The sequence below is a fragment of the Marmota marmota genome, unplaced genomic scaffold (genome assembly GCF_001458135.2).
Source record: "Marmota marmota marmota unplaced genomic scaffold, marMar, whole genome shotgun sequence".
Lineage (NCBI taxonomy): Eukaryota > Metazoa > Chordata > Mammalia > Rodentia > Sciuridae > Marmota > Marmota marmota.
This window is the reverse complement of record NW_025999842.1, coordinates 59,164,683-59,173,655: the sequence shown is the minus strand read 5'-3', so window position 1 is coordinate 59,173,655 and position 8,973 is coordinate 59,164,683. Positions and strand designations below refer to the sequence as shown.

Below are 8,973 nucleotides of genomic sequence, written 5' to 3'. Positions count from 1 at the left end.
CACCGCCCCCCCCACCACCACAGCCACAACCACCACAGCAGCAGATACATCTGCTTCAGGGGCAGCCGCAGATACAGCTGTTTCAGGGGCAGCCGCAGATACAGCTGTTTCAGGGGCAGCCACAGATACAGCTGTTTCAGGGGCAGCAGCAGATACAGCTGCCACTGGTGCAGCAGCAGATACAGCTGCCACAGGCGCAGCAGCAGATACAGCTGCCTCAGGGGCAGCAGCAGATACAGCTGCCACAGGCGCAGCAGCAGATACAGCTGCCACAGGCGCAGCAGCAGATACAGCTGCCACAGGCGCAGCAGCAGATACAGCTGCCGCAGGGGCAGCAGCAGATACAGCTGCCACAGCTGCAGGAACAGCAGCTGCAGGAAGTGCAGCTCCAGCAGGGGCAGCTGCAGGAGGTGCAGCTGCATGAGATACAGCTGCAGGAGGCACAGCTGCAGGAGATGCAGATGCAGGAGGGGGAGATGCAGGAGGGGGAGATGCAGGAGGAAGAGCTGCAGGAGGAGCAGCTGCAGGAGGGGCAGCCACCAGAAGCCCCAGTGGCTGTGGGCACCGTGAATCTGGGCCAGCTCCCCCTGCCCCCGATTCCCCCTGTCTTTACAAATGGCACCACCACTGCCATCCTGCCTCATTTCCATCATGCCTTCAGATAAACAGTCTTTAAAAGCAAATTTTTCTGATTGTGGAAGATGTTTTAAGAAGCATTTTAAACATCAGTTATGATACAAGGAAAGATGTAGAAAACAGGAATGGGAGTATGGTGTATTCAGTGATGACTTGTCTTAAGAGAATTCTCGAATTGCATGTATTGTGCCAATCTGTCCTGAGTATTCATGCTTTGTACCAAATTTAATGAGTGCGTGTTCTTTAATCAAACTGCAAATATTGTCATAACCAACATCGAAAATGACAGCTGCTATATATAAATGTTTGTCATATTGAGTTTAATTGTAAGCCATGATCATCATGTTAACTAAATAACTTTTTATGTGGCACTGCCTAGTATGGAAAGGCTTGGACTTCTCCAAGTTGGGAGAACAACTTTTTTTTTTCTTTTGCTTTTTTTTTTTAATAAGAATATAACCTTTATATGTATGCTATATTACAACTAAGCTGTGTATCTCTCTGTTCAGGGATTTTTCTACCTTTAGGGTTGAACGTAGTTTAGTTACTATTACCATAGCCAACCTGTAGTTTTAGAGAAAGAAAATCCTTGTGGAACAATAGGTTCCTCCATTTTTAAGCATTTTAAATGTAGTTTGAATATTTTCCATATGATGCTGCAATGTGAGTTATTACTTCATTTATCTTAAAGACAAAACTGGTTGTCAGTTACATCTGCCTGAAAAAAAAATCACTGTGTAACCAGGTTAAGTGGTAAAATAATCCAGGCGTCAGTCAAAGACATTGTGCTGACTATAATATCGATTATATTTTTAACAGGAATTTAAAAATATTACTGGAATTTATATATTAAACGAGTTTTCTTTGCCTAGCTTAAACTACTATTCAAGCTGCTTAAGTTCCTAAGTATTGTTTTTAATCACCAATAGATAAGTGCATTTGTAATTCATCATTTTAAGCCATTATTAGCATTTACTCAAAGAGGATTACATTTTACAATGTAATTGTACCTGTAATCTCTGTCTCTGAAATCTCTTTCTCTTGAGGATTACATTTTACAATGTAACTGTACCTGTAATCTCTGTCTCTGAAATCTCTTTCTCTTGAATATGGTATCTTATGAGTTTTTGACATGTAAACTGTAACCTTTTAAAAACCTTTGTATTTTGTTTAGAGGTTTTCTTTTCCATAAACATGTATCTTACATATAATAAACTTTACATATCTTGCAATACGGCTTGATTAATTTTCACATAGCTACACCTGCGTCAACATTAAACACTCTGATCAAAATAGACAATGTTCTAACTCCCTAGTGCCCCCTCCTGGTCATTACTTCCCCCACAGAATATAAACTGTCGTTCTTGGTCTGCATCTGTTAGAAACTTGACCTTTTGAATAAAATCAGTTATTTCTGATGTATAGGTTAAAATACTACCTACTAGAGTTTAATCCACTCTGGCTACTATGATCCATTTTATAACAGCATTTACCATTAATTTCTAATACAAATTAGAAATTTACTTATTCCTTACAAGGATTTCTTTATAAAGTATTATGCCCCCTAAATCTGACAGACTAGTTTGGGAGGGCAGAGAAAGGGGAGTGTTGTATTTGCACATCCCAGGATTACAATAAGTGAGAGAAACTCTGGCCATGACAAAGGGCAAAAGCTAGGCTGAAGCATGTAGAATTAATATAGAAGAACTTAAACTATGGGATCCAGATGGGCTTTCTTGTTTTTCCAGCACCAGGGACAGAACCAATAGCTTCACATGAGCTAGGAAAGCATTCTGCCACTGAGCTTCACCACTAAGCCCCAAACTAAGGTCCTTAAACTATAGTGAAGCCAGAGGGAAGGAAACAAGGCAAAATGAGATATAGGGTCCTCACTGGAAGGAATCCAGTGCCCATGCTCTAGACGTCCAAGTCAGTTCCCACATCCCATCCTTCCTCTTGGCAGGAAGCATCCCTCCAGAACAAGGGGTTGTGGGAGCTTTATCTCACCTCATCTTAAGACCTCCCAAAATCTGTTTATAGAAGCGTCCACAAATACTTTTACATGGCTTAATATAGTCTTTGGTCAGTTCTGGAATGCACACCTGATGTTCCTGAACATAAATCAATGGTATTTGGTCCCCAAAATTCAGGTCATGAGAACTTCTGATGTTTTTGTTACACTATTATGGGGGCAACTTGGGAATCTCTTGCTGAAATTTAGGAAAGAAACTTCACTGAAATTTCCCTATTAAAGTTCCCAATGAAGAAAAACAAAGTTGTTGAGCTAAAAAGTATGAGACTAAATATAAATGGCTCTTCAAAAAAAGAAAAAGGAAAAAAAACTGATGCTTAAGACAGCAAAGAGGAGGAAGAACTGGCTCACCTTCTCCCAGCAGCTGTGTAAAGCCACAGCAAAGAGGGGAACTGGCTCTGATTTGGCCCTGGTAAATGGGATGGGGCCTTTGGTGTTCTTCCACAGGGTGGAAAGCTTTCTGCGAACTTTCCTCCTGTGAGTTTCCCCCTAAATATGGTCCGTGTAAGATCTTATGAACAATTCTACATTATATAGGAAGGAACATTTAAAGTAGAAATCATTACTAATGGTAATATTAGGTGTAAATATTAAAGCTGGATGAGGACAGATTTTATGTAGAAAAGATGCTGGTTAAAACGCAGTATTCCTAGTAAATAAATAACACTAGTACTTCAAAGACTACGTCACAAAAAGTTTTAACTTCCAAAGCAACACTATTAAATGCCTAAGAAATATTTGATAAAAAAAAAAAAAAAAAACTTCAAGTGAATCTTAAACAGTATCATACAGGTTGATGTGTTTAATGATTTTGTTTTGAAAATCGTGAAGGGAGTAAATAAAGAGGAAAGTCGAAGCTAGTGTTACTTATCCTAAGAGATGCCTCTAGAAGATGGGTATCGACTGTCCTTCCCGTTAGGTGGCATTCCTGGGTACATGACTATCCAGGCTGCTGAGTTTCGGGGAGCCAGTCTGAAGGCAGAAAGAAGCGTCATTAGTTTTAGAACATCACTCTTTGCACAATGAGAATGTTAAGCAACAGGCATCTGTAGATCTATAAATGCTTTACACACAATCCGCAATCTCAGGAACTACCTTTTACTGTGGAATGTTTGGAAAAAGAACAAGGCAGTAGCTCTCCAGGTCAAAAGTGAGGATCATTCCCCCTTCCCTCTAACTCAAGACTGAAACACAGGGTGTTCATACTGACCAATAGTTTCAAAAGCATGCATAGAGCTAACCCAGATTGGGACTTGCCCATCATGGATCCATTCTCTTAAACATTGACCAACTATATTCTGCACATTATGTTATCAGCCACACCTGGATTAGGGTGGGTTTTTTTTCCCTTACCTGGTGTCTCTAGGAGTTAATCTTTCTTAGAAGATTTACTAAATCCTTGTCTGAGTTTTGCTCCAGAAGTAGGGTCCGTAGCTAATCCTATGCAAACATAAACAGATTTGTTATTATGTCAAAGCAGAACATTCCCAAGGGTGGGGGGAATGATTATGAAATCTCCATATTGAATTCCAAAGCCTTTTTTTCTTTTTTGGTATCAATACCCACTTTCCAACTTTGGACGAATAATAAGGAAAATGGGGCCTGTCTCAGGCGCTTCTCCCCAATGTCCCATAGCCCTTTGTTTTCCTATGAACTTTGGACTGCCACCTTAGGGGACTTGCCATTTATACAATACGACCTCGGCATCCCTCCCCACCCCTTCCTGAGCTTTCAAAATGAACCCAGAATATTTCATGTCTTCATAGTTCTTCGCCAGCTCTCAGGGTCTGCTAAGCCTTATGGAAGCACAGGATGCCTTCCCTCACAGGGGTTATTCATATCGTTGAACTTGTGACAGAAGTACTGTTCTATTCCTCTGTGCCCTGCAGAATGGCTAGGTATCGACATGTAGAAATTTCTGGATCTGAGCACAACATACTGTAGTCTGGGTTTGACCACATGGTATGAGACAGGATTTTCAGAGCAATCATTCCTTATAAAAAGAAACAGAACCTGGTATCTTAGAGGCATCCATTCTAATTATTCAGTGTTTTATGAAGAAGTAGCAGTAAGGAAATTATGAATCAAACAATCAGAGAATATAGAATAGAAGAAGCTTTCAGTGTTAGTTTTACCCAAGAACATACAAAACTTTTGCCAAAGAATCAGAAACTGATGCTATGATGCTCATTACATTTGCTACAGAATCAGCTATGTAAGAAGGGGTATACAAGTGCAGGTAAGATGCTTAACTTAATAAAAACCCACTGACTCCAGAGGCAGGGGCAGGGGGAAGCAGAGTCCACAGCAACAAAGCTGAACAATTCAATTTTACTAACTATGAAGCAACACAGGTGTAGATTCCAGAATTACATTTTCCCAGCAACTTTGGTCTCTGTATAAAGGTGCTGGGGAAGGAATGTGGTGGTGGCACCTCTTCACCCACCAGTTGCTCTGACACAAAAGCCTTGAGAAAACAGCCACCAGTAACTGCTTGCTGACTGAAAGTCATAAACTCTTTTCCCATCTGAACATTAGAATCTTTGTGGGAATGCAAGAGGAGCCACTTTTTTTTTTCTGAAACTATTTCCTAATGTTATCTATAGCCTTGACATTTGTATTCTTGGACCCAGTTTTCCCAAAGCAGATGGAGCTTCGGGAAAAGCCCTGCTGCTTCCTATTAAGTTGCTTGTCCAGATTGCTTAATCCTCATCTGGAAAACAGGGATATTGAACATACACTGACCTGCTCATACTAGTATGAGGATTAAATGGCTTTGTCCATGGAGTGCTTGGAAGAGTGCGTAATGTAAGTGGGGCCACTGTCCATGAACTGGGGACTTATTTAATATAGCAAAAATGCAGAAGCAATCTACCTGCTCAATATTGGGAAAATAGCCGAGGGAGTTGCAATGTATTCCTGATATGATACTGTTTTTAAAGAGATTCTTTTACTATAGGGAAATAGTCAAAATGCATTAAGTGCCCAAAAAACAAAAATGTTCCTAGAAGGAAAACAAGAGAGGAAGAATATGAATAGAAATAAGTTAGGAAAAAAAGGTCAAAGTGAACAGTGCTTAGGGTGGCAGCATCACGAATGATTTTTAATTTTCTTTGTAACTTTCCCTCCATTTCCTAATATCTTTTACAGTAAGCTAGAATTTCTTACATAATTCTTAAAATGCTATTTCTCAAAATAAATTTTGGCAGGCTCACTTAAAGTGGCCGGAAACAAAAAGTTTCTAGGTCATCATAATTGCCTGACTCACACAGATGTGCCTGACGCAGAGTGACAGAGGATGGGACAGCAGCATTGACAACAAATGATGCTTTGTTAAGCGTCTCTGCCCTCCCTGCTCACATGCAGGTCTTCCATTTCAACTTTAGTTTCTCTTTACACCGCAACTCTTTCCTGTGCTTTGGCCAAACAAACTGTATGTTCCTAGAGTGTGGCCTCACATTCACATTCTCCATCTTTGTTCATTCTTCAATTTTTCTTGTCAAAATGTAGCTTATCCTGAAATCCATCCACTTCCCACAGGGCCTCCCCTCTCTGAGACTGCTACCTCAGTCATGAAGCCTCCTGGGCAACACTGAGCTCAACATGGAGCAATGTCCCTTAGGACGTTTCCATCTCATCATTAAATATTAGGCGCCGTTACTGACAGTCCTCCTAGATTTTTAAGGCTCCATAGGCAGAGGAAACAATCCCGCCTGGTAACTGTTGGAGGGAGGACTCCTCTTGAGCACCTGGGTTAATGATTTACCAATTTCACATGCTACTGTGTGCTCACATGTTAGACTTGCCTTCTCATGAGACCCTGGGATAAAGAAGGCCTGTGACCTACACACATGTACCTTTCCTACTGAGAATTTAGAGCTGTTATCCATGGGAGGTGCTATATGCTTACTTTGCTAAAGAGAGTTGAAAAACAAAATCCAGAGTTTGGGAGGTTGCTATGGCTGAGATACGGTGGGGATGTGACCGCCCCACCCCCTTCCCAAGTGTTCTGGTGTTGGAAGCTGGATCCCCAGTGTGGCAATGTTAAGAAGTGGTGGGACCTTTACAAGGTGGAGCCTAAAGGGGAGGTCATTAGGGGTATCATCCTAGGAAGGGGTTAAGTAGTTCTCACGGAACCTCAGTTCCTGTGAGAGTGAGCTGTTAACAAAGGAGCAAGTCTGGCCCTCCCCTCTATTTCACTTCCTTCCTCCTCATGCCATATCTCCCTCTCGCATATGTATCTGCCACTGTGATGACATCCACTGGGGTCCTCACCAGTATCAATGTCATCCATGTTGTTTGGACTTTCAGCCTCAGAACTGTGAGACAATAACTCTCTTTATAATATATCCAGCTTGAAGTATTTTATTATAATAATGGAAAAATAGACTAATATGGACATTAACTACCAGCTGGCTGAAAGACAACAATTTAATTTATGTGACACCAAAAATGGCCATGTGATTAAAAAGGAGAGTAACACAAAGTGAACTACTGATTGTCCATTTAGAAATAGCAAAGCCCAATAACAATTTTAAAAAGATTTTGTCTTTGTTTTGTGCTGCTATAACAAAATAGGAAGACTGGGAAATTTATAAAGAAAAGATGTTTATTTCTTAAAGTTCTGGAAGCTGGAAAGTCCAAGCTGAAGGGGCCCCCAGGTATCTATCTGATGAAGATCTTCTTCATTATGTCATCCCATGGCAGACAGCAAAAGGGAAAAGAGCATGCATCCAAGAGAGGGGAAAAGAGACAGAGCTTCATGACCAAAACACCTCTCAAATATTCCGCCTCTAAACACCAAAGCACTGGAGACTTTGGGGGTTGCATTCAATCCATAGCATTTTGCCCCAGCACCCTAAATCAATATCCTCCTTCCATGTAAAACATAGCCATTCTGTTCCAATAGCCCCCAAATCTTAACTCATTTCAGTTTCTAACTTAAAAGTTCAAAGTTCAGAATCTCATTGAGATCAGATATGGGTGAGTCTCAAAGCATGATTCATCTGGAAAGCAAATTTCCTTCCAGCTGTGAGATTATAAAATTAAACAAATTATCTACTTCTGAAATACTTAGGATGGACATCCCACTACAAAAGGGAGAAATAAGAAGAAAGGGATAACTGCTTCCCAATAGTCCAAAACCCAAGAGGGAAAACAATATGAAATCTTGAGACCTAGAATAATCTCTTTGGGCCTCATGTCCCACATGATGGACAAACTGGAAAAAGAGTAAGGTCTGGGCCCCTGAGGTCTCAGGCACCACCGCCTTCCCTGGTGGAGTTTTGCTGGGCTCGTTCACCCAGAAACCCTCATGGGCTGGAATCTCATGCCCCCAGCTTTCCAAGGCTGGACTTACTTGCTGGTGGCCCTACATCTCTGTGGTCTCAGAGACACATTCAAACCACGGGAGATCCTCATGTTACAAATAGACTCTCCTATTCACACAGACCAGAAAAAGGAACAGGTGTGACTGACTCATGCCCAGGCCAGGTCACATTAGTGAATTACTTGAGCCACCCGTGAATTACTTGAGGGTCTTCTCTCTGTATTGAGCCATGGATATTTACGGTTTTTTTCCAAGGCTCTTCCCCAATACATAAGGTTGCCCAAGGCACATGACTTCTATCTCTGCTCTATTAGCTCTATAACCCCTCTCGTAGCTCAGTCTTGGGCATAACCCACTGGGAATTGGACAGCCCACCTCCTACCTATTTGGCAAAGAACATTCCATGGAAAACCTTTGATGTCCCCCATACAAATAAAGCAAGCGCGGGCTCCATTTTGCGTTTTTTTTGTTGTTGTTGTTGTTTTGTTTTGTTTTGTTTGTGTGTGTGTGTAAGCTCGATCCCTAAGATCAGCTAGCCCAGTCCAGCCCCCACTTTTTTTTTTAGGTTGTTGATGGACATTTATTTATTTATTTTTATTTGTACGTGGTGCTGAGAATTGAACCCAGTGTCTCCCTCACATGCTAGGCAAGCGCTCTACCCAAGACGCAACCCCAGCCCCTCTTCCCCCAACTTTTAAAATTACTTTCTGTGTCCTGTGGTTTTTTTCACCACTCAACCTTTCTTAGCTTTTATTCCTCAGCCAGCCCATTCTCACCACTTGTGGGGTCGTGGGCAGGAGTGAAAGGCAATCAGTGCTTTTCTCCAAGTCTACACACTCTAGAGAACCAGCTTCCATTGATGTGCATCTGTTTCCCGCAGCATAGCTCCAAACAACATGTAATTCCAGGGATTTTATTTCCAGGTAAAGCCCCAGGAAAGAAGAAATTACTGAAACATCTTAAGACTGAAAAGGGC

The 8,973-nt window shown here is 41.5% G+C and overlaps 2 protein-coding genes across 10 annotated transcripts in view; one reads left to right on the top strand and one right to left on the bottom strand.

Annotated features, from left to right (window-relative positions):
- The window catches only part of Plagl1 (PLAG1 like zinc finger 1), an 85,285-nt gene extending 83,417 nt beyond the window's left edge, over positions 1-1,868 (top strand). For all 9 annotated transcript variants that reach the window (XM_048799384.1, XM_048799377.1, XM_048799379.1 and 6 more), the window contains one exon: positions 1-1,868. This exon is cut by the window's left edge and continues 1,175 nt beyond it. In XM_048799384.1, coding sequence (XP_048655341.1) covers positions 1-665 — 665 coding nt within the window. In that variant the 3' untranslated portion in view covers positions 666-1,868.
- A 2,161-nt stretch (positions 1,869-4,029) lies between these two features.
- Positions 4,030-8,973, bottom strand: part of Zc2hc1b (zinc finger C2HC-type containing 1B) — a 51,273-nt gene continuing 46,329 nt past the window's right edge. The window contains exon 7 of the mRNA XM_015501960.1: positions 4,030-4,108. Coding sequence (XP_015357446.1) covers positions 4,038-4,108 — 71 coding nt within the window. The 3' untranslated portion in view covers positions 4,030-4,037. The remainder of the gene's footprint in view (positions 4,109-8,973) is intronic.